The following is a 26,709-nucleotide window of genomic DNA, read 5'->3' on the forward strand; positions in this document are numbered from 1 at the left end:
CACATGCACACGTATGTTTATTGCAGCACTATTCACAATAGCAAAGACTTGGAATCAACCCAAATGTCCATCAGTGACAGACTGCATTAAGAAAATGTGGCACATATACACCATGGAATACTATGCAGCCATAAAAAAGGATGAGCTTGTGTCCTTTGTAGGGACATGGATGCAACTCGAAACCATCATTCTCAGCAAACTACCACAAGAACAGAAAACCAAACACCGCATGTTCTCACTCATAGGTGGGAATTGAACAATGAGATCACTTGGGCACAGGAAGGGGAGCATCACACACTGGGGCCTATTGTGGGGAGGGGGAAGGGGGAGGGATAGTATTCGTAGATATACCTAATGTAAATGACGAGTTAATGGGTGCAGCACACAACATGGCACATGTATACATATGTAACAAACCTGCCCATTGTGCACATGTACCCTAGAACTTAAAGTATAATAATAATAATCAAAGAAAGCAAAATGTAGTCTTTGACAGGACGAACTTTGGAGTTAGACTGCAAGAGTTTGAATCTTAGTTTTACCACATACTGACTGAGTGAGTTTGTATTACTTCTCTGCGGCTCAGTTTCTCCATCTGCAAAATAAGAATGATAATAGTACCTAACACATTACGTGCTGTGGAGATTAAATGAGCTAATATGTATAAACTTCTTAGAATAGTTTCTAGCATAGTATGAGCAACTGGTGCTTATATACTACTATTATCACAGAAAATAATTCATCTCATTTAACAGCTTTTGTACCCATATTCCATCTTATCTATCAATTCAGCATATATTTGGAATGAGCTGCATTCACAGATGAGATCTGGAATTGTGGGAGGCAGCATACATGGAGAAGTTCAGGTCTGCAATCAGGGATATTTGAACCCTGGCTCTGTTGGGAATAGTGATGTGATCTTGTATAAGTCATTTATCCTGACTGATCCATATTTCTAAAAGGTATGTGTATGTTACTTTCATTATAGGGTTTGGAAAAATAAATGTAAATCCCTCTTTTGGTGAAGACTGATGTGATTATGAAAAATGCTTAAAGACTGATAAAAATGAGTCACCTTTGGCTCAGTATCATATAACATATATGTTATATCATAAAACATATATATCATAGAACTTTGAGGATGATAGACAAATTGGAGAGGGTTAATGGTTTGGACAGAAATTGCCCATGTACAGTTGGCTTGAAAAATAGACATAATTGACTATTTTTCAGCAAGTTTGACTATATTTGTGAAATTAAGACTTTACATTTTCCTTCCAGCAGTTTCTTAACAGTCTTATTTTTCTGTTGGGTTCATTTGAGTTCAATTTACCAGTAGTAACCTGTAAACACTTCTGTCAGACAACCTGCTCCACAGTTGATCTAAATCTCTGCAATTACACAGCCTATGATTAATTAATGTCAATGTATAATCCAAAATTTTCATGTATAATCTAGAATTTTAAGTAAATGCTGTATAATATAGTAGATGATTCTATTCCACCTAGCCTAATGAATGAATATCATACTTCTCATATTCCAAAAAATTGCAATAGACCATATGGAAAATGGATGACTCTTTCTGTTCTATAGAAAATGAATTACTTTAAATAAAAAAATTAGTCTATTTAGCTGGATTGACTTTTAGAGAAACTGAAAAACTTTGCATGATATTAGAACTAGTAGCGTTTTTTTCTTCTTGTTTTTGTGCCTTTTTAAATTTGAAAAAGTAGTACATAGTACACAATTCCTAGATATAATTGATTCAGTTTCTCACATCTTAAATGGCTGAGCCTAGGGATTGAAGGAAAGAAGCCACATGTTGAGTGAGAAGCCATAACCTCCCAGGGTTTATTCTGACCGGTGATTGCCTAAAGCATAAGCTAGTGCATTTCAACTGAAGTGTGATGCCAACAGCAAGCACGGTATGTTATCAATCAATGCTCTGTACCTGTAGCTCTAAACTTGCCTTGGTTATGAACTCTTTAAGAATCAAGAGGGAATTATAGACATGCTTCCCATAAAACTACACATTTTCTTCTTTCCTCAAAGCTTGGCATAGAATTCCAGGAGGCTCCCATGAACTTCCTGAATCCCTTCATTCTCCCCTTTCCCCCTAGTCCCCTGCAGTCTATGAATCCCATGTGTGTAGGGTACACTGACGTGAGGAGGCATCCTCTCACTGAGCTTGACCACACTTTTATTTATTTATTTATTTATTTATTTATTTATTTATTTATTTATTTGAGATTCAGTCTCGCTGTGGTCACCCAGGCTGGAGTGCTGTGGCACGATCTCAGCTCACTGCAACGTCCACCTCCCGGGCTCAAGCAATTCTCATTCCTCAGCCTCCCAAGTAGCTGGGATTATATGCGACCTGCCACTATGCCCAGCTAATTTCTGTATTTTTTGTAGAGACAGGGTTTCACCGTGTTGGCCAGGCTCGTCTTGAACTCCTGACCTCAAGTGATCCACTCACCCCGGCCTTCCAAAGTGCTGGGATTACAGGTGTGAGCCACCACGTACAGCCTGATTTTTTTTAATGGCAATGGGTTGGACATTTCTGGAAACCAGGAGATGAAGACTAATCAGAGGCTTTTGCCCATCCTTTAAGAGTTATTACATACAATGTCACACAGTAACTGAGGGTACAAGCTCAGCTTCTCATGTGCCACCTCGCTGTGTCTGATGCAGCTGGCTTCTTTTGGATGCTTCTATGTGTGTTAGATTCATTCCATTTTAGTTTAAGCTTGTTTGAATCTACCTCTACTCCCTAAAAACTGTTTCTCTTATTGTCAAAATCAACACATGTGTCCTCACTTTACATCTACTAGGATAGCTATAATTAAGAAGATAGCTAATAATAAGCATTGGTTAGGTTGTAGAGAAATTGAAACCCTCTTACACTGCTGGTGGAAATGTAAAATAGTGCAATCATTTTGGAAAACAGCCTAGCACTTCCCCAAAGGGTAAACACAAAGTTACCATATGACCAGCTGTTCTACTCCTAGGTATATACCCAAGAGAAATGAAAATGTATGTCCACACAAAAACATGTACATGTAAAACTAGCAGCATTACTCATGATAACCAAAAGGCAAAAACAACCCAAATGTCCATTAACCAATAAGTCGATGTATAAAATATGCTATTTCCATATTCCATATACATGAATATCCTATATACAGTGAAATATTAGTAGGCAATAAGAAATGAAGTACTAATGTTACAACTTGGATGAACCCTGAAAACATTATGGTAAGTGAAAGAAGACAGTCACAAAAGACTACACATTCTGTCATTCTATTTGTATGAAATGTCCAGAATAGGTAAATCCATGGAGACAAAGCACATTAGGGATTGCCAGGGGCTGGAGAGGGGAGAAATTGGGGGTGACTGCTAACAGGTATGGGGTTTCTTGTTGGGGTGACACAGTGTTCTAAAATTGTGGTGGTGATGGTGGTTGTTAAACTCTGTGAATATACTAAAAGCTTTGAATTATACACTTTAAATGGGTAACTGTATAGTATATGAATTATATCTCAATAAAGCCATTACTAAAAAAATAAAGCCAGACCTGTCTTCAAATCACTGGTGTCTTGAGACAAGGATTTGGGTGCGAATACTGAATTTGGAAAGATATCCCAAAGCACAGTCAGGAGGTAGGGAAGTGAGACGGGGGAGGAGGGAAAGCCACTAATGGGGGTATTAATCGGTGCGTTGATGTTGCGGGCAGTGGGTGCTCCATCCTTCTGGGGCCCCTCAGAAAGGCTGTGCAGACCACAACTCAGAATTACTCCTCCACGGGAAAAGAAAATGGGATTATTTCTATGAGTGTGGACTCCCCAGCACTCCCAGCCTGTCACATACACAAGCCAAACATGCTCCTACATCAGAGAAAGCCCTTAGACAAGAAGGCAGAGACAGAGAGACAGACAGACAGACTGACTGCCTGACATGCAGGTACTGAGGTAGGAAGCAATCAGAATACACGGAAACTTTACCACTCCTGCAGGGGACACCCAGGGTGACTGAGCGGGTGTGGGCAGGGCCTTGTCAGTCCTTCACACACCTGCTTTCAGGGGTGTTACTTAACCTGCACCTCAGTCCCCTTATTCTGAAAATGGAGAAGACAATAGTTCCTGCCGCATACGGATGATGTGACGATTAATGAGTTAATGTAGCTGATACATTTGGGAGAGGTAAGAAGACATATTTTTAATATTTTCCTGTTTTTTTTAACTTATCCATGATCGTGTCTCTTCTGAATGAGCTTCTAACAAAGCAGAGAATACGTTCTTCTAAGTTTGAAAAAGAAACAGAAGGTTGCAGAAAACCGTCTTGTTAAGTCCCCCTGCGTTTGATCAGCTTTGAATGGCTGCCGTCTGAAATGTGCCGCGTGCTTTGTTAACACTTTAAACAGATGCCCATTGCAGTGAGTTCTGTCCCTGGAGCAACACGGTGATCTTCCTCATTCTTGCTGTCCTGCTTTATGGGAACTGTTGGTGGGATTCAAGCAAGCGAGTTTGATTATAACAGTCTCTTGTACTTTCCTCTGCGTCTCCTCGTATTTTCCCAAAGTTGTGTTCCGAGGATTATGGGCCCTGGGAGCTTGCTTTCTGTGAAATGTCTGCAGTCTAGGGATGGAAGCCAGTGGCTGCAATCCCAGGCAATTTTGAGTTCCACTCCTGTCAAAGGCATTTATACTCAGTTTGCTTCATTGCTTGTGGACGATTGCAACAGGCCAGTTGGTAAACAGCCAGGGGAAAACAGGGTAAATAATAATAATAATAATAATAATAATAATAATGAAAAAAAAAAAAACTTCCCAACTGCATTACATCGAGCTCAAGCTATCATGATGAAAACTTAAAGATTTACTCACTCAAGAAAATATCTTTGGATTTTTTCAGACTGGGACTCTTCAATTAACCTGACATTTCACAATTCCAAAATTGCTGTGGATAAACTCTTTACTTCACTTCGGGATATTGCTGGAGCTCGGAGTCTCATGAAACAGTTTAAGTCTGTATATGTTCCTGGAAATCATACCCACCAGGCAAGTATATACGCTTTAAAGTAACCTTCTAATCTGTTGTACTTCTAGGATTCAGAGACTATAACTACAAGAAAAGGTTCCCTTTTAACCTCCCTAAAATCAAAGGTTTGTTCCAGATAAACTCCAAGTTCTCTTTTAGTTCAAAGTTTTGGGTCCCATGGAATCTGAAAGCCTCTCAATTCATTTATGTCCCGGGCTTGATATGGTGGGATGAGGACTGAGTTGGGAGTCAGCCACGGCTTTCTAACTGTGGGACTGTCGTAGACTGATTCTATAGCCTTCTGCAAGTCCCTTCTCTCCTCTGGGACCCAGTGACTACAAGTACCAAATGAGGGGCTGGCCTTAGAGGATTCCCAAGTTTCTGGATCTAACCAGTCCATAAATATTTTGAACAAGTAGAATAATGAAAAGCACCTAATAATGTTACAACAAGGGAAAAAGTTTGTGATGAAAACATGTGTTATTTAAAATTCCTCCACTGCTTTCAAAGGAGCGCAGGAGGACCTGAAAAGAATGTTTTTTGACCATTGAGTAAGAAGATGTTATCAAGATTAAGGGGTAATTGTTGTGTAAAAACTCAGAGGGGGAGAGTACATAGAAGATCCAAAGGGAAGCTTAAGCAATAAGGAAAGGTTAGAGCCATTGAGGCTGGGAGTCTTTGTTGGACAAGGTAGGAGACAGAACTAAGGTTCCTGGTGGTCAAAGATGAGCTCTCAGAGAAGAACAAATGTTTCTGATGGAAAAGATGACTATTTTATATAAATAGATATCCATCCATCTATTTTATATAAATAAATAAGATGAAATCTTATTTATTTCTTCATAAAACCTTTAGTAAAATCAACTTTATTCGTTAAGGCTTTTTGGAGAGCTGCATATGCTGTTAGTGGGGAGGAGTTCAGCTTCAGGGTGCCGACTCTTTAAGGGAGACTTGAGCTAATGTTACACTGCAGCCTAGCACAATCCAGATTCTTCCTCCAGTATCCTGTATTTGTTTGGGAGCTGATACCTGAAGAGCACTTCTACATTGGATTTTTACTTTGATTGCCAAAAGTTACGCCAGGGAGGCATTATTATTCCAAGATCCAGGAAGACCAAGTAACATGCCACAGGCATGCAGATGGTCAGGGGCGGATGCCAGATCTTTGCTGCCAGCCCAAAACCTCTTCCCCGACTATAATATGGTTCTCATGGAGATTCTAGAAGTGTTGATTGATGGTGCCAATGGTCATCTGAAGTCACCTACCAAGATACTGAAGACCTTAGAAACTGCCACTCTGCTTAGAAACATAAAGATTTTCACCCTTTACTCAAAGATCCGAGAATGCCACGGCCACAAAATACAGATAAAATCACTCCAATAATCATATGTAGTTTTGTCATTTTAACAAATCAGCGATCTTAAATACTATAATGTGGCCTAGTTCCAAAAGACATGCTAGAACTAGTGATATATGATGCATTAAGACCAAAAATGTCAAGAAGCAAGTGGCTGGTGTAGTTGGCAAAGAGAAAATAAACCACTGAATGAATGAGGTCTTTTCCATTTTATGTCATCCGGGTGACTGATTTGGCCAACTTCACATAAACATGGATTAGCTCTGTATCTTCGCACAATAAGGACAATGATGAGTTTCTTAGACCTCATCTCCTTGCTGCCAACGCTGCCGTGTCTCCAGGCCTCAAAACCCTGTCCTGCGGCAGTGGCCTTTGGAAAATGGAGTTTCCCTTTGTTGTATATGTCCCCCCTTACAAGAGTCAATAACGTCAGCACCCTCCCAACAATCCTAAGCATCAGTGAGTGGGAAGTGAGGTGGAGGTAGGGTCATGTGTGTACATTGGGGGGGATTACATAAGTAATGATGCAGACACATGGTGAAATGCTGTGCAACCATTACGACGAATGGAATAGACCTAGATCTGCTGAGCAGGGTGTGTGTTTGAATCCTTGGCCCAGGGTCCACTTCTTGGGGCGCTCAAACTGAAACAAAATGCTTAATTGGGTGGCAGTGGGGGGACATGTAGGTCATTCTGTAAAGCATTATTCTATTTTTATAAAAATAGAATAAAATAAATATTTCATAGGTATATATATTTAATGTCTTTAAAATTTAGGAAAAAATTATAATGGTTACCTTATGGTGGATGTGTAGGGTTGGATGGGTAAGGAGAAACACTGATTTCTTGCTTTATTTTTACATATTCTATATACATGACATTTTTTAATGGGGTTATGGGTAATTTTTACCTCTCTGGGTTTTTCAGTGTTTTTCAAATTTAAAATATTTTTAAATTACAGATGTAAGCCTTGTGAGAACAGGGATATTTTTATGGGTTTTGTTCACTGCCATATCCCCAGTACCTAGAGTGGCATCTGTCACATAGTGGATGCTTAATAAATATTTGTTAGGTGCATCTTAAGTACAATATATATATCTTTATTACAGATCAGGGGATTTATTGGGACACAAAATATGCATACATAGGAAAGTACAAATGTCCAGATTAGACTCAGAGTCCAGCTGTGTGTCCGGTTTTTAAAAAATAGTCCTTGGCTGAACAATCTTCTGTTTATCCCGTTTCCCAATTTGGTCCTCAGCCCTGTGGCTCCTGAAGAAATCTGTACTTTCTACCCAGCTCCATGCTATCTCCAGACAGAATCTGATTGAGATGTCCTGGACTCCCCTGTCACATGGGAGAGCACTAGCTGACCTGTCCCTGGGTTTCTGTTCCAGGTCTGACCTATGCTGCACATTAGGCTCTAGGCCTTGGGCCCCCACTGGCCCCACCTTCCCTCCCAGTGGCCCTCGCTCCTGCTGTGATGCATATGCACTAGTCTCAGAGCCACTCCTGTTTCCCTTGCTAGGACTAGAGGCACCCCTTATTTTAATCTTTATCCATTACCCCTTTAGGAAAACGTGTCAGTCACAGTTCAGATGCACAAAACAGACACCATCTAGTCATTTTAAGGAGAAGATGTCCCAACTGTGTTACATCGAGCATATAAAATCTCTAGAGGGGTCAGAGGAGTGGGATCTGTACTAGACCTCCAGAAATAAATCCCAGAACATCACCACAGGCCTGGCCCTCCCGGGCAGCCAGGACCTTTTCACAGCCTGGAGAGTGGGGGCAATGGGGATCAAGAGGCAACCACAGAAGCTCTTGCCTTAAGGAACATGTCACCAAGACTGGAGACAGCGCCTGTCTTTGATCACCGTGGTATCTGCATGGGCTAGCTCAGTGCTTGCCACCTAGTAAGTAAGTAAATGGATGACTAGATGGATCCTAGACTGCACATGCTATCTAGAATGGCATTTCTTATATTTTTAATTCTTAGTGAGAGGGAACTTAGCACAGAGGATAACAGAACAGATTTTCAAACCAGAGCATCGAGGTTCACAGCCCAGCTGTCCCCTCTGCTAACTGTGTGACCTTAGGCAAGCGACTTCACTTCTCTGTGCCTAGTTCCTACTCTCTAAGAAGGAGCTAATAATAGTAGCTCTCTCATAAAAATGCTCTAACGATTTGGTGAATTAATACATGCAAAACTCTTAGAACACGCTGAGTGCAGTGGTTCACACCTGTAATCCCGGCTACTGGGGAGGCTGAGGTGAAAGAGTAACTTGAGGCTAGGAGTTCAAGACTAGCCTGGGAAACACAGCAAGACTCTATCTCTAAAAAAATTCTTAAATTCTAAAAAATTAGCTGGGTGTGGTGGCAGGCACCTGTAATCCCAGCTATTAGGGAGGCTAAGGCAAAAGGATCACTTAAGCCCAGGAGTTCTAGGCTGCAGTGAGCTATTATTGTGCTACTGTACTCTAGCCTGGGCAAGAGTGATACCCCTTCTCAAAAACAAAAAAGAAAAAACTTCTTAGCATAGTATCTGACATCCAGACAGAACTATGTAAGTATTTGCTATCATAGCCATTGTCACAGTAAAGAACAAAAGAGGCGTTTTCTTCATCCTCTTTTGCAACATTTTAGCTTTTCCTTTGTTAGGACATGGGCTACACAGAAAGGGTGTCTTTCAAAAGCTAAGTGTCCTATTAGCTGCTGTGGGGCAGAAGGTTTATTGCTGACACCCATTTATTTTAAAAGGTTGAGTTTGTTGGTCGCTTATGTAGACTGGAAACCTAAGCCCCCAACTGTGCCTGTACAGAAAGTCTTTTGTTTTTCTCTTTGAGACGGAGTCTTACTCTGTCGCCCAGGCTGGAGTGCAGAGGCGCGATCTCAACTGACTGCAACCTCAGCTTCCCAGATTCAAGCAATTCTCATGCCTCAGCCTCCCAAGTAGCTGGGACTACAGGTGCGTGCCATCATGCCCGGCTATTTTTTTTTTTTTTTTTTTTTGTATTTTTAGTAGAGACAGGGTTTCACCATGTTGGCCAGGCTGGTCTTGAACTCCTGACCTCAGGTGATCTGCCCACCTCGGCCTCCCAAAGTGCTGGGATTACAGGCATGAGCCACTGCGCCTGGCCACAGAAAGTCTTCTTGCCCTTCCGTTTCTTACTGCAAATGCTCAGTTTAATGAAAGGTTTAATCTCCCCACTAAATGCCACAGTGTGTGATGCGATGCCATTCCTCAGCTGCAACACCAGGAGGGTATTAGGCAGATGTCTCAGGGCAGGGAGCTTATACGGGGCTTTCAGACAAAATACTGTATGGCTTTCACATGGCTTACCTTGGCATGCATCTCGAAGAGCATGGCTGAGCTGCAGAAAACCTTCCACAGACGCATACTGTACTTTTTGCCTCCAGCATGTTGAACAAGAGCATTTCGAACCAGCAGTGCCTAAGAAGGCTTGATTAATCTTGTGCCCAGTGAAATATGGCTCTCTGAACAGGCTTTAGGCCTGGCCTCTTTTGTCAGCAATCCCCAGCCCTGGCCTCCAGCTGTTCTTTTCCAAGTGCTAAGTTCTGTTCCTCCTCCTGATTCTTTCTAATAGACCTGCTAGCATCCTTTCTGAAGGAATCAGCGTGGCATAGGACTAAACTGAGGGCCAGGAAACTTGGCTCTGTCCTGAGTCTACTTCTAATTGGCTGTGTGAACTCAGGCAAACGTGTTAATGTGTTTGGGCTTCGCCTTCCTCATATTGAGTTGAAGGGGCTATACTCAAATTTTTAAAAATGAATTTGCTCCTGGATTGAAGCATGGATGGATGGATGGATGGATGGATGAATAGACAGACAAATGAACCATTTAAAAATCGACAAATACATTGTTTGCTTTAAGAAGATGAAAGGAGAAAAAACAGTCATCGTATAGCAAAAAATAACAATAAATGAGCCATGGATTAGTCAAAGCCATGAGCAATTTCGAACAGATGTTTTCTGTGCTGTCTTGAGTTGAAACAAAATGAATACCCTCCCAGTAAGCCTGGTTTTTCTGAGAGGCTGGTTGTTTAGAGTCAATTTTGCAGAAAAGGGAGAAGCAAGCATCTTCACTAGCAGAACTGAGGAGGCCCCAGCTACGCCAACAGCAACAAGCAAAAACAAGGTCAGCAGCCCCAGCTGATAGAGATGTGACTGTGGCTACCACTGGATTTTCTTGGAAACTGCTATCCTAGGTCATTTTCAAGGTGCACCAAATTCAAAATGTTGTAGTTACACTACTTTCTCAAGATTGTATCTGACTTATTATATATTATGTCAGGAACTGCTGCTATACTCACTGCTTTTCCTCAAGAGCTAACATTTAAGTCAACAAAAGAATCTTCCAGACTCACCACACAGTATGTTCACCCCAAAAGAGTAACAGAGACATTGACACAAGTATTTTAGTTATCGTATTTTACTTAAATGTGCTATTTTTTAAAGATTCATTTTTTGAAACTTCAACTATTCCATGTGTATCAGCCATCAGGGGGTTTCTTTATGATCTACCAAGCTATCAGGCCAGCCTCATGAGGCCCTCATACAGGGCCATGATATGACCTTCATGGGCCCCGTTTTTTGTAAAAATAAAAAAATAGTAAAAAGTATATGGTACAATTGCATTGGTGTAAAAATAAATACATTAATATTACATATCAAAACATCACTTTCACCTTAAAGTATTTTTTCTTCTGATTAAAAAAAAAATGCATTTTCATGGGCCCTCAAAAGGAATGTGGGCCCAAGGCACTATATGTTTGTATCTAACAAATAAGTCAGCTCGGTGGTCATGGCTCCCACTTGACACAAGTGTGCCCAAGACGGGAACGTAGCTCCCCATCAGGGGAGCTTCAGGCATTTTTCTTCCTTGGAGTCGTCCTTGTGACCATCCATGAAGCTTGAAGCAGTCCACACAGCTACTGAGGAGTTACTTGGACTGGTTTCAAGGTGACAGCTCAGGAGTGAGAGAGCTAGATTCACAGGGGATGAATACACAAGTCCCCTGACTTAAAATCCTCGTATCCTGTGGGAGCTAATTTCTCTGTAAGAACTCCACAGACATAGCTTCCAGCACTCTTCCAAGGGACATGTCCAATTATTATTCAAGAGTCATTATACTCAGAGAAGCCTAAAGCTCTGGCTTTCTATCAAATATTTATAGTTCTTCCAGTTTAATGCAATTTACCAACCAGGGGTCATTTTTGTCATAAGCAATCTTGCCTGGCTGCATAGTTTGACATTCTTCCTTTATCAGGTTTCCAAGGAAACAGAGATAAAAAGTTAACCAAAGGTTAAATTTTTATGTAGAAGGGAAAAGGGCTTAATAATCTATTACCTACAACCTGCAGCTTGCCAGTTGTTAAAGAAATATTTACACTAATGTTCCAATCAAAACTTAACAGGGTGTCTATGGCAGAGACCATGCTGTGTATTCCCAAAACTCCATTGCCTTTTCTTCTGGGGCAAATAGACTACTTTTTCCAGGTTCCCTTGTAGAATTGTAGAATCCAGGTTCCCAATGAACTGTGGTGGAAGTGATACATATCACTTTAGGACTGGACCCATAAAATCTCTGGAAATCCTTCATACTCTCTCTCTCATTCATCATCTGCTGATAAGAGGCAAAGTCTTCAGTGTAGGATTCGAATGCTCTAAGAAATGGTGTAGCACAGTGGTGCCCAACCTTTTTGTCACCAGGGACCTGTTTTGTGGAAGGCACCAGGCGGTGCAGGGTGGGGGGTTGTGGTTTCAGGATGATTCAAGCACATTGCTTTTATTGTGCACTTTATTTCTGTTATTACATTGTGATATATAATGAAATAATTATATAACTCACCATAATATAGAATCAGTGGGAGAGGTTAGCTTGTTTTTCTGAAACTAGACAGTCCTGTCTATGGGTGATGGGAGTCAGAGACAGTGACAGGCCATCAGACGTTAGATTTTCATAAGGAGCATGCAACCTAGAACCCTCGCATGCGCAGTTCACAATAGGGTTTGTGCTCCTAGGAGAATCTAGTGCCATCACTGACATGACAGGAGGCAGAACTCAGGTGGTAATTTAAGTGACGAGAAGCAGCTGTAAATACTGATGAAGCTTCGCTCATTCACCCACACCCATTCCTCCTGCTGTGTGGCCCAGTTCCTAACAGGCCACGAACCAGTAGCAGTCTATGGCCTGGGGTTGGGGACTCCTGGTGTAGCAGGAACCTGGGTCTCTGAATGATTGGGCAGGGCACAGATCTTCTACTGCCAGCCCACACTGGATGTGATATAAGCAATAAATCAATGACCAGCAAGAAAAGGAAAGAACAAATTTTTCTGAGTTTTTCATTCCTCTCCCAATCTCCCAAAAAGGTGAACTGGCAGAGAGTGTTTGATCAGAAAAACTAAATTTCTATGGTTTACCCTCTTAATATGGAGACAAACTATATGGCTAATCTCTCCTCTGGCCCTTCCTAGCACATGAGAGAATCTTTGAGTACGGCACCAGAGAAACCACATCTGTCTCCATTATCACCACCTTCTACAGGGTCCTTTGCTGAGAAGTGAGTCATTCCTGGCTGAGTAGAAGATTTCGTGGAAGTCAGAGGGTTCCCATCTAAGAAATCATTGCCAAGCAGTTCATTCTAACCAGATTTCAGTGACATGATTTAGGGCACAAAATGGTCCAAACTAAGTGGCTGAGAGACAGAAACCAAAGGTTCTCCTCATTAAAAACTTAACTGGAAATTTTTTTCGTTAAGAAGACACAAGTACTGTTTCGTGCCTGAGAAAGTCTTTACCAAATTGTGCTCTCTGAATACACAATGTTATCCAGTTGTTCTGTACTTAGTTCTTTCAGTAGAAAATTTAGAGGGTTTTTTCCCCGCATATTCCCATTCAAGTAGGAAAACCTATCAGCTTCTCTATAAATTAATATTTACATCATTTACTATGCTTTTGGTTACAATTAAAAATAGGTAAAGAAAAAAGTTCTAAAAAGCTGAAACAAGATAGGTAATTTTTTTCTGCCTTTCTAGCCCCTGATTCTTGCCCCTCTCCTTTTTTCCCATTTTATGTCTTTTTTTTAAATCTTAATGCTTTTAGGTAAAATATTAAACCAGAATGTCCCTCTCATCCTCTACGGCATTGTTTTAATGAAATAAATACATTTTAGAATAAATTTTTACAATGTTCATTATCTCATCTTTTCTGTTAATATCTGTACCTGTTTTTGTCAGTGTTTAAGATTTGTTGTGTTTTGTTTTGTTTGTAGACTTAATCAGCTTCTGTTACTATTATAGCATTATGCTATAATAGTATATTATAGCATATACAATCAGTATTACAAACAATACTGATTGTATATAAACAATCTGATTGTTTACTAAATAAAATGCCACTTTTAGCTTGAAAAAAAAAAAAAGGTAATTTATGAAATCCTATGACTTGAAAGTCTAGAGGAGGGGTAGCTTCAAGTGGTGAGAGGCCATTGCCAGGGTAATAGTGGCAGGAATTGAAAATAAACAGGAGAAGCAAGTTCCTGCCTGTTCTTCCTGCGTTCCAGTCTCCCTCTAGCGCCTCCTATCGGCAGAGTCTGACAGACCTAGCTGACAAAGCACAAAAGTGGTTTTCAGAATCTCAGCCCAGCATCACAGAACTGAGTCTAGAAGAGAGGGTTTGGAGTTGAGAGACAATAGCTTAATAACGACCACATTTTCATAGAAAATGTTATTTCAAAATTATTGTTATATGAAAAGATAATGAGAGAGAATGCAACCAAAAAATGTAAGAAATGAATATCAAAGAGGTAGGTCAGGCAATTAATTAATAAAAGCATTTATGTTCTTTTTCTGGATTATGTGATGTGTTTGCTGTTACTTTTCTGTATTTTAAATCATAGTTTCCTTTCTTCTGCTAAGTAAATGTTCACCTACATACCTTAAAAAATAAAAAACAAAAGATTTTCAACATTCCCAATGTAGCACAGAGCAATCACAAAGTCTCAAGAATGAAGAGGTTAAGAAAACTGCACTTCTGAATCTCTGCTCACTACCCCCAAGGAGAACCCAGCTCAGAGGGCATTTTTCTCCTGGATGTTTCATTCCCCAAAATTTAGTCAAAAGTGGAGCAAGGGAAAGAGAGAGAGTGATCCTAGTGTCCCTACTTTCCCCAATCCCTCCATAACTCCTGCCTTCCCCTGTCTCCCAGTCTACACTGGGGTCACAGAACCCCTGAGAACAAATCCTATCACCCCAGGTACACTGTGCTTTGCACAGAGGAGGTACAGAGTATAGTGTTTTTGCTGAATTACAGAGCCACCTTTGTGCTGTGTATGATCTCTTTTCCAGAATCACTACTCTTCCTTTTTGTACAGTACATCTTATGGAGAATAACAATCTTTTTTACTTTTTTGTAGGTTAAGGGGTTGCATTAGTCCGTTCTCATGCTGCAAATAAAGACATTCCCAAGACTGGGTAATTTATAAAGAAAAGAGGTTTAATTGACTCACAGTTCCACAGGGCTGGGGAGGCCTCAGGAAACTTACAATCATGGCAGAAGGGGAAGCAAACATGCTCTTCTTCACAGCAGCATCAAGGAGAAGTGCTGAGCAAAAGGGGGAAAAGCCCCTTGTAAAACCATCGGATCTGATAAGAACTCTCCCACTATCATGAGAACAGCATAAGTGTAACTGCCCCCATGACTAAACCACCTCCCACCAGGTCCCTCCTGCTACATGTGGGGATTATGGGAGCTATAATTCAAAATGAGATTTGGGTAGGGACACAGCCAAACCATATCAGGGGTATATTTTCTTGTCTCTTAAATATGACAGCCTATGTGTATTTCTCTGTGATTCTGCTTAAAGTTATTTTATATAATGAGTTTTAATAGATTAATAAATAACTGTAAGCTTCTGGAAGGAGGAAATGTCCTTTTATATCTTTATATTCCCTTCATGCTTTCTATCAGAATTCCATTCAGTTACAAGTAACAGAGATCTGAAAAATAATGGCTTAAACATACAAGGTTTTATGGTGACATGTAAAGTAGGCACTAATTTAGCCTGTCCATGTTATGGTGATAGTGACTCCATAAATCATCCCTTACCAAGTTTTCTCTAGCTCTTTGCTTCACCATCTCTAACGAATGCCCTGTCTTCCAAGATGGCTGCTGGAGCTCCAGGCTTCACTTCTACATTCTAGCCAGCAGAGCAGAGGAAAGGAGAAAAGCATATCCTTCCATTTTAAAAAGGAGACATTTGAAATTCTCACATTACCCTATTTGCCCAGACCTTAATTACATGGCTATACTCAGCTGTAAGGAAGGCTGGAGAATGTAGTCTTTTAGCCAGCTGGTAATGTGCATGGCTAAAGATTGAAGTCTATTACCAAGGAAGAGATCAATTATTATTTGATGGTAGTGCTGATAAGGTATCAGATTATTGGCCAAACAACTTCTTGTGGAGGAGCTTTAAAGAGATTAAAGTTTAAGAGAGTCAATGTCCAGAAAGGCTAAGGTAATAGAAGAGGATTCAAAACAATTTACTCAGGGAAGAGTATTTGCAGGATTCAGAGGCCACTCCATGGCCCTTTTTTTACATTTAAAATAATATTTATTAAATGTTCTTATGATTCTGGAAGTGGACCTCTTAATTTTGGAAAATTTGGAAAAATAAAATAAATGTCTCCTACTTCCTGAACCTAGAGATAACCCTAAATAACATTTTGGTGTGCTTTACCTCAATCTCTTTTTCATGCATAAAGAATTTATTAATTTTTAACAATTGAAATGAGATCATTCTTGCTGTCTGTAGTGGTGTTTTAAACTGTGCTGTAAATAAATAAATTAAATAAATAAATAAACAATACAAAGTCTTCCTCTCACCTTTCTCCCTTGCTTGGTGTGCCACCCCATAATCGTTGCTGCTGATAGTTACTATGTTTCACACCAGAGTTTATTTTTGCATATTTCAGCAAACATAAACTTCCATATTCCCCCTGCCACTTTTTACACAGATTCTAGCCCATCATACACAGTGTTCCTCACCTTGCTTTTTTCATTCACACACCATTCTGTGCCTTGTTTCTGCCTCACAAGCACAGAGCTTTCCTCTTGTCTTTCATGGCATTTCTCCCTGTGGATGCACCCCATTTATTAAACAGCTCCCTACTGATGGCGCTTGGGTGACTTCTAATCTTGGTACTACAAACAATAAACAGCCTTTTTGGATCTCATTTGCATACATGAGCATATGCAAAGAATAAACGACTAGGAGTGTGATTGCTATGTCAAATGCATCTGTGATATTAATAGGTATTATCGACTTGCTCTCTGCATTGATTGTAACAATTAACCCTCCCACCAGCAATGTGTTAGAGGGCCTGTGACCCCATGACCTCATCAAAAGAGTGTATTTTCAAACTTTTGGAGTTTTGATAGTCTGATTTTTTTTAAAAAAATCCATCTTGGCATAGCTTTAGTTGCAATTTCTTTATGAGCAAAGTGGATCCATAGTTTTCAAAATATTCCTGTCTGACCAGTGTTTCTGTTCATTGCCTTGCCCTTCATGAGCATTTAACTATGAGATCTCTGGACAAACAATGCCCTGTTTGACTAATAAACATAAAAGAGTTGGTATCCCCAAGTGAGAAGATGCTAGTTTTCCCTGCATCTTATCCCTGGGAAAGATGCCGGCTATATTCCTGCTGAATGGTTATGATTTTGATAGTTTATACCTTGCTTTATTTCTAAGCTATTTTAAATAAGAAAATTGGAAAGAGAAAATTTGAGTAAAAAAAATGACTGGCAGAAAAGCAATATGAAGCCAGGAATGAGGTCAGTACACTAAGTATTCTAGACAGTTGCTACAGACAAGTCACATATTTGTCCAATCAAAGAGAGAGTTTAATACAGGATATGCCTCAACTGTGCCTTGTTAGAAACTGGCTTTACTGAAGCTATAATAGATCAGAGAGTGCATTGAGAGAAGATATTCCTTCCTCCTTTGCCCTTCATGCCCCAGACTTCGTGCCGTATCTGACTGGAGGATTGGGAGGAAGGTGGTGCACCAAGTGGGAAAAGAAAACAGGAAGAACTTGGTAACAAGAGCTAAGGAAAGAGGTGGAGAAAAACAGCTCAGAAAGTGCTGGGTCAATAAGGCAGCTGGCTCCCAATATAACCTAAACATGGATGGGTTATTCAGGTCACAGAAAAGGAAGGCATTTAGCAGCACTTATCAAACTGTAGAAGTTGTTGCAAGCTAACATCTCCCTAATTCTATTGAAATTCTGATGATACCATGTAGTCTGCTTTCTGACCTTTGTCAGATTCTTTTATGTCATCTTAGCTTCTTTTCCTGGCCAGGTCATACTTGGGAGTTGAGCTCTGTGGAAGGAAGAGGGATTGCTTTAAGCTTGGTTATTGACAGCACATTGTAAGTAACATTGGAGTTCCTAGCAGAAGAAAGCATAATTCTAAGAATATTCAGGAAAAACTGGAGACCATCTTCATGTCTGTATCAAATGACAGTACTTTGTTTCTCAGTATACTTCACACATAAAATTGTCACTTTAAATAGAAAAATTAGTCAAAGTATGATTGTAGCTCTGGTAAGATATATTTGCTTGTAGAAGGGAACATGAGAAGCAGAAAAGCATGCTAAAGCATTGGGTGAAAATTTATTTTAAAACCCAATGTTGTCATATTGTCTTTTCTCTGATACACACACACACACACACACACACATCATAGCTATTGCTCAGTATCAAAATAAACTTGCTTTGCTTTCTTCATTACAGATAAAGCTGTACTCTCTCCAGACAAACCAAACAATCCCTTTACTCACAGTATTTTGTCTTTCCAGGCATCTTATAAGCCATTGTTGAAGCAAGTTGTGGAGGAAATATTTCATCCCGAGAGGCCAGATTCCATTGATATTGAACACATGTCTTCAGGTCTCACTGATCTCCTTAAAACTGGATTTAGCATGTTCATGAAGGTAAAGTAACCATGAAGATGTAATCCTGAATATAGAAATGTTCTCTTTGCTGGGCATGAAAATGCTGGCACCCTGTTAACCCTAGCCAGCACCACACAGATAACATTTGGTATTTTGGCTCTTCTAAAATCAAGGGCAATCTTTATCTTTTGATTACAAGCAGCCTGACCTGCTAGCCTCATACTGCTTCTTCTGACCTGAGCACTCTGGTCTTTTCTGGTCAGCACGTGTGGTCTAAGGTGGAGGACACAAGCTCTCTGGGACAGCACTATTGAAACTCTCCTCCTTGCAGTCTATGTTTTCACTTAAAATGAATCCACATAGTACACACCGGTCTTAGTGACAGCCCTTTGCTCTTAATTCTAGAACGGATTATATAGGATGATGAGTGGCTCTGCTCAGTCCTATGGCTAGCATCACGTCAAAACCCACTTGGAAATGACTTTTGGACTGGCAGACTCCTAGGTGACAAGTGCTAGAATTTATCTGGCTCATATCTGGGGTGGGTCAAAATGACTGACCAGCCCTTGAAGTGGGGATGAAAGGAGGAAAAAGTACACAAATGTGATCTATTTTTAACCTACTGTAGAGTTTCTAAATCTAAAAAGATTTCAATAAGATTACAGGCTGACCTCTCAGTCCATGCCAGGATTTCACTTGTAATAACTCTTGGAAGTAACAGAATGTTTTGCCAGCATCAAAGCATCTTTGAAATCATGAATTAATCTACCTAAGAGATCTGGCCTTTCAGAGTTCAATAAATGCATATTCCAGGAAAACTGTTCCACTCCAAAAGCCAGAGGACAGATGCCAGACAATCAGACTCTAAACCAAGCCGTAAACCTGCTGGAGCGGACCTGCAGGTCTCCTTCCTGCTGTTCCCAATTTTCAGCAACTTCTGTTGCAGTGCCTGGTTGGTGCATTTTCCTTCTATATTTTTTAATAAAGCAGTGCAGTCAGCTTCTTCAAAGTTTTTAGGGACTTCTGAGTTGGTATAAGTAGGCCCAGAATTGGTCAGTGTCTCCCTATCCTGAGTAGCCCTTCATGGTGGCTAGTTGGTATAGAAACTCCCAGAGTAGACACAGTTTCCAACCTTTTCCACTTGAGCATTTTCTTCCTTCATTCACAGGCGTGGCTTTACCCTGAAGAGAGACTAAAATAACAAGTCTGGACTTTCAGAGCCTGGTTAGTAAGGTCTGAGGATGGCCCAATTCCCATGTGCCCTCTCCCAGACAGGCTGCTGTGTCTGTGGTACAGTCAGACCCTGTAGAGGGGGGTCTGACCAAGGTTACAAATGAAGGCTCCACCCCACCTGCACTCAGAGAGTTGCAGTGTAGGTGACAGGAGGCCCTAACTCTGCTCTTTGTCCACAGATGTTCCACAAAAATAACTGTTTATTAGCCAAAGGGATCTTTGATCAAATATGTTCCAGAAACACTGGCTTAAACAACAAATTTGGTTGTTTCTTTGTAGTCCAACATCACAGTGCCTTTAATACACTAATGGACTTTACAATCCTTCCTGGGGAGAATATAGAATATATTATAGAACATAGTTGTGTTGTGTAAGGAGTATCCACCTGCATTTTCTGTCACTGTTTCATGAAACAAGAGTGTCACTTGTTGTTCTTGTTGTTGTTGATCATGTTTATTTTGGAGTTTATTTTTTAATGACCCTTTCAAACACTGCAGAGTGTTTTCTACATCGCTTCCTGCTCCACTGTCCTCAAGCAGGCTCCACCTAGGAAGACGTTTAGAACCGTCCTGGGCCAGCACTGGGCTATTGTGTTTCTCTCCATTTCAAACCCCCAGTGTTAGGGCTCATGACGAAATGCTCCGCCAGCTTAAGACTGATCTCAGAGGGAGGTTTCCAAGTAATGGATTTAAGAAAAAGGAATTTGTGTTCCCCCAGTTCCCCCCAGCAGCTGTCAGGATCCATTCCTCAGCCTTTAGCTGTGAGGCCCCAGCTCTCAGTTGCCAGGGCATCTCATCTGTCTATAGGGGGTGGGGAGAGTCCTGGTGGGCTGGCAACAAAGCCCTCTCCACTCCAGCCCCCAAAGGAGAGTCATTTTGTTTGTTTTCTAAATGGGCCTTCTCCGTAGCTGAACCCTCCTACCACTCCACATGGTACAGCAAAGAGTTACCTCTGGTGTATGTGTTAGGGTTTGTACAAAATTGGAATGAACTTAAAGAAGAACACCCAGTAGGGCTTTGAGACACTGACTGTAATTTCCCAAAGAGCTACTTCTTTGAGATAGAAGTGAAGCCATCAAGAGAAGATGTCTACCACTCTGCTTGAAGGCCCTCCAGAGGAGGACGCAAGATGCAGATGGAGTCTAACATGGCTATAACCGTTTACCAGCCTCCTTCGTGTTGTTTTCCATCACCTCTTACTCTCCCAAGTTATACAGAGAACCTGTGATCAGCGTGTACCATGGTTCAGCCAAGCTCTTACCATTCATTCTGATATTGATCCTCATGACAGCCTTAGAATGTAGGTCCTATCATTATCCCTGTTTACCAGTGAGGAAACTGAGGCCCAGAAAGGTTACGCAGTAGATGTGAACCTCCAGAAGGCTGAGATGGGGTCTTACTCTCCTCTGTTCTCAGGCATTTTCCTAAGAGCACACAGGAAATAGTGACACCAGAATTTGTCCCAAGGTCACTCGTATTCCAAAACCTAGCTCTTAACCACATTTCTTGGCTCCAGGAGGCTGCCAGGCATTTTCTTGGAAGTTAAGTGTTCATGTACTCATATGTCATTCATTCTGGTTTCCTTCGTGGTTACTCATTAGCACAACTGCCCTCCCTTTTCAGCATCTATCCAGCTCATGAATAAAATCTATGCCTGGGCTGGTCATCGAGACAGCCAGTGTGAATGAGCTCCCTCGAGGGTCATCTGCTGCTACCTCATCTGCATCTCTGGGACTTGGCCCTGGGACTCATTGGCAGCACTCCCCAGGAGAATAAGTGTGTGCATTGGAGTTGAGTTGCCTCTACACATTGCATCTTCATTGTGTATTAGCTACCAACAGTTATTGCTCCTTTCTTTCTTGTCACTTGCTGCCCTGCTTTGTTCTTCTGGAATCTGCTCCCTCCTCCCCTTCTCACTCAAGACCCACCAGTGCTGAGCCAGAAAGACACAAAAAGGCAAATTCTGCTGAATAAAGTTATCAATGTGGAATCCTTCCCGTGCTCAGGGTGCTGCTGTAGAAATGGGAGAATTCTAGAGCCTGAAAGGCTCTAGCTGAGCTGCTCATCCATCCCTTCCCTATCTCTGAACTCAAAGATGGTTTCGTGATGGTGCTGACACAGGGACACCCAGAAACAGGGTCTATAGACTGTACAGGGGTGAGGGCAGATTGAGAGGCTGGTGAGAGATGCGCTGGGTAACAGAGCCAGCAGTTACTCCCGTGGGGTGTAGAGTGTGTGCCCTCACAGCAGGTGATGGAAGGAACACAGGAGAGCATTGTCCAGGCCCCACGTGGCTTCTTCAGGGCTCTATACATTTTGTTCATACTTTTGTAGCTGCAGTCATATACTGTTTTGTATCTATACATATTAGGTACCTTTCTCCAGACTGTTTTTCTTCAGACTAGTGTTTTCCTAACTGCACAACTTGATTCACTGCACATTAGTGGATCAAGATATCAGTTCAATGGTTTTGAACAGCATATTTTACTGAAAAAGAACAGAACAGACTAGATCAGAGTTCACTGCATCTAGCAAGATAAAATAACACAACGCAGTCGCACATAGATACACACGCATTATTTAAATGTTTTCTTATCAAAAGAATGTGAACGCTATCACTGTGAGAATCAGAAAGCTGATTCTTTTCTTTTCTGCATCCTCAGTGGTCGGTACCTGTATAGGCCTTACAAACAGCAGAGTCTCACCAAAAGTTGGGAGGGTGGTCAGGGTGGACCTGTTTGAGTCCTTATTCAGAAAGCAGCACAGCTCCAAGGCACTGGTTCCTCTTTCCAACTACTGCCCTTAAGCCAAAAGCTTCTATCTCAGTTTCACAGGGGTTGCAAGGTAGCAGCCCCAATCACTCAACTCCAGTGACCCTCAAAGGAGGCCCTGACCCTCCTTTCCAGCAGCTACTAAACAAGGCAAAGCTGGTCATTGCTTCATCTGTAGGTAACCCCAAAGAAGCAGCAGCCCACTCGCTCTTGCCTCGCCCACCATGCGTTGATGTGCACAAGGGGAAGGAAGCCTGCCTCCACCTCTGTCAAAGAAATCTGATGCTCTCTTCTCCTTTCCACACTGACAGTGTGCAAATCTGTTTCTTCCAACTTCTTTGTTTCTCTAGAGAACAGAACAGAACAGAAGTAAACGGGTGTATTTTGTCGACTGAGAAATTCAAGGAATCAAGAGGAGAAATGTCCTCACAGAGTGGTCACATAGGAGAATGAGTGACACCAAGGGAGATTTGAGGGTCTTTCCTATTTAACAGCTTTATTTTTTAAGTTACATTTTATAAATGATAGACAGCTGTCTCTTTCATGCATTCCTTCCTCATGCCATCTACTATAAGCTATGCTACTAGCAATCACTTCATTCTACTGTGTTTGTTTACAACAGCCAACAGAGAGTAGTGGTAACACATCTGGAGTCACACTATTTGGGTTAGAACCCGAGCTCCACCATTTACTAGGTATGTGACCCTGGGCACATCTCTTAACCTCTTTGTGCCTAAGTTTCATCATCTATAGATCAGGGATGATAATAGCATCTACTTTTGGGGGCTATTATGATAATTAAATAAATGAATGCATATAAAGCACTCAGAACAATGTCTGGCCCGTAGTAAGTACTACATAAGTATTTGCTATTATTATTTTTATGGGTTTGTATCCCTGTCACACTGTGACGTCTGAAAAGAGCCACCTTTAATACCCTTGTATGCCTGTACGTAGCCAGTGCTCAAGTATTTGGGGCACAAAGCCTAATTGTTGGGTGAACAAGTGAATTAAATAGAATAGAATAGATATGCTGCCCCCCCAAAAAGTCACAAACGTTTCATATTTCACTACTGATTTGCTCTTGTCAGAAAGACATGGAGTGCTGAGTGCTCTTCTTTTGCTGTGCCTGTGGGAAGCCGTGTTCATAAGGCAGTAATGTATTTTTCCAGACTCCTCTTTTTCTTTTCCACTGTGAGTAACTTGTTGAGCTCCTCAGTCTTGGGAGACATCGACTGTCCTTCTTGGGGCAAACTGTAGGGAGCCAGTGAAAATCTGGACACATGCCGTGACAAACTGTTTCACAGGAATGGAGGCCAGCAGGGCTAGACCCTGGCCAACACAGAGGCAGAAGCCCCAAGCAACTCAGGCCCACAACTCTCCCAGGAGTACTTCAGCAGTGCAGTCTTCACGTACGGGAACTGAGCAAGAGCTCTGCTCTGCAGAGGTTTGCTGCTGCTCCTCGGGCAACCTCAGCACTGCAGGGAAATGGAGACCTCCATTCCAGGTACTTGGAAATGGCTCACAGAACTCAATCTTATTTATGTACATTTTTGCAGGCAACGAAAGTTAAGAAAAATACCTGTGTGTCTAAGATTATCTGCATCAAACAAATCCTCTATGATAGGAAAGTCAGAGTAGCTGGATTTTGCCTTTACTAGAGTCAGAATTTCATCTGCGTCATATTGCAACTGGTTGAACTTACTTTCTTTGCAGTGTTTAGCATGCATTCCTGTTGAAATCAGATTGTCCAGAGAAGTCTTTCATCTCCACCTGTTCTGGTTATCTATTGCTACATACCAAGTCATCCCAAATCATTGATTTAAAATAGTACTGATCATTCATTTTACTCATAATCTACACTCTGGGTAGAGCTCAGTAGAGAAGGATTCACCTGCAAGATGGCTCATTCATATAGTCAGAAAGTAGACGCCGAGCGGCAGCTGGCATCGAGGGGCCTCAGTTTCTCTCCATGTGGGCCTTTTCATGTGGCCAAGGTTTCTCACAGCATGGCAGCTGCATTCCAAGGGCAGACATCCTAGGAGAGAGCCAGGATTCAGATGTATTGTATTTTATGACCTAGCCTCAAATGCCACATAACATCACTTCCACAGCACTGTACTCTATTTGTCAAGGCTGTCACAAATGCCCACCCAGGTTCAAGAGGAGGGGACACGCACTTTTCCTCTTGAAAATGGATCAAGAGCATGAGGAACAGAAAATATTGTCATGGGCACTTTTGGAAAATACAATCTGTACTCCACCTAAATGTGTTTGGCTGTCAAGCTGAGCAAGGCAGTGTTTGGCTAATCCTAGGAGTTTTCCCTCCAATCTAGAGGATGGAAAAATCACTCATGCTTCTAAGCTGGTTTCAAAATAAGTGAGCCCAGAAAGGCTTTGTCAATGAAAGGCCGGTTTGCTATTCTTCCATATGTTTTTTAACAATATAATATTTTAAAAAATACTTCCTGATAAGAAACTGAGCTGGGGAACTTTCCTCTCCCAAGTTTGCTCCATCAAGTCCCATAAAGTAAGCCAGATGAGCTGGGGAGAAGAGCAAGTATACCCACTAGATCATTTTTCCAGCAGTTCTGGGAAGTGTTTGAAGTAACTTGATGTACTTCTCAACCAGAGGATAGACTTGCGGTTAGCCACACAGAGCTGTCAGCTTCAAAGGGCAGTGTGTGAAGCCCACTAGGGGGTGGTTCTAGCAAACTAGGGAGAAATAGCTTTGGCAGAACCTGACATTCTTAAAACAGCCTTTTCTCCAAAATCCTTGTGCATGGAATACCTTGAGCTCCTTAAAGAAAAGCTTGATAATGATCTAATAAATAAATCAAAACATACCTTACCCCTCTCCCTACAACATTAATTTAATTTAAAACTAGCATGTCTAATAGGCAGCACTTTTAAAGTGCATTTCTGGAATTTGTGGTTTGGATCTCAATCTCCTGAAAATAATTTATTTTCTATCTACTCCATATGTTTGGACCTCAGCTTGTTTTGACTAAAGGACATGATTTGTCAAGATGTTTTCTCTGATAAAATTGACATGAGGAGGGTGGGTTTTATCTAATGAAACTGCATGAGGCCCTTTTACCTCCTTTTAAGTGTGCTTTTTAAGACGTTCTTTTTTTGTTCTTTCATTTCTTATGTGGCCATGCTTAATTGGAAAATATTTTTTAAACTATGAAAAAGACTCACAGAAAGCTCCGTGCTTACCTCTGGGTCCCTTATCTGAGTGGATATGAGTCTCTCATTGCCTTAAGTGGCAACAAAAAGAGGACCACAAGGAGAACTAGAGCAACTGCTCAGGTAGGCTTTGAAAAGCTGCTGGTGTTGAGGGGTAAGAGTTAAAACTCTTTCCATTGGAAGTAAGATGCCAACAAATTGTAATAACTTAACTAAAGGAAAATTTATTATGAGGCCCATGGGATGTCCTGGGTTCGGAACCCAAGGGCAGCAATGCAAGAGACCTCAGGGAGGATTGAGACTAAGAACTGGAAAGCCATCAGGAAACCAGACAGTTCTATGAGACCCATTCTGCCTGAATGAGAACAGTGCCCTGCATTTTGTAGATTCTCAATAAATAGTATGAATGAATGGTTGAGTAGAGTAACTATGCCACAGCTTTGACTGAACCTCATCTATCTTCAAGCTTTTGAGGTTAAGCTTCAATTCCCAGGGAAGGGCCTCTAGTTGGCCCACCCTGGGTCAGGGGGCCATTCCAGACCCAATCAACTGTGACTGAAGGACAGGGTCACACTGTGACTGCATGGATGCTGGGACCCTTTCGTATGACCATGTGGACAGGGGAGATTGTTGGCTTGTGGATTGGACAGATACCTGCAGAAGAATCTATAACAGGGGTAAAGGATGCTTTGGAATGCAGAACAAAAATCATGGGCTGTCAGTAAAGATTGATGTCAGGTCCTTGGATGGTGAGAGCTGAACATGCCTTGGAGGTCATGTAATCCAGTTACACATTGTTCGTATAAGAAAAACAAGACAGGGTGCAGTAGTGCTCCTGTAATTCCAGCTGCTGGGGAGGGTGAGGCAGGAGGATCGCTTGAGCCCAGAAGTTTGAGAGAAGCTTGGGCAACATAGCAAGACCCTGAAAAAAGAAAGAGAAAAAAGAAAGACAGGAAGGAAGGAAGGGAGAGAGGGAGGGAGGGAAAGAAAGAGAGAGAGAGAGAGAGAAAGAAAGGAAAGAAAGAAAAAAGAAAGAGAAAAAAAGAAAGAAAGAAGAAAGAAAGAAAGAAAGAAAAGAAAGAAAGAAAGAAAGAAAAAGAAAGAAAGAAAGAAAGAAAGAAAGAAAGAAAGAAAGAA

At 41.3% G+C, this 26,709-nt stretch overlaps 1 protein-coding gene across 2 annotated transcripts in view; it reads left to right on the forward strand.

The window, feature by feature from the left end:
• Positions 1 to 26,709, forward strand: part of SCFD2 (sec1 family domain containing 2) — a 510,554-nt gene that overhangs the window by 463,868 nt on the left and 19,977 nt on the right. The window contains exons 6-7 of one of the 2 annotated variants that reach the window (XM_011966517.1): positions 4,914 to 5,059; positions 18,282 to 18,416. In XM_011966517.1, the coding sequence (XP_011821907.1) occupies positions 4,914 to 5,059; positions 18,282 to 18,416 (281 nt within the window). The remainder of the gene's footprint in view (positions 1 to 4,913; positions 5,060 to 18,281; positions 18,417 to 26,709) is intronic. The other variant, XM_011966518.1, reaches the window with a different exon arrangement.

Source organism: Mandrillus leucophaeus, unplaced genomic scaffold, assembly GCF_000951045.1.
Source record: "Mandrillus leucophaeus isolate KB7577 unplaced genomic scaffold, Mleu.le_1.0 Scaffold762, whole genome shotgun sequence".
NCBI classification, from domain to species: Eukaryota; Metazoa; Chordata; class Mammalia; order Primates; family Cercopithecidae; genus Mandrillus; species Mandrillus leucophaeus.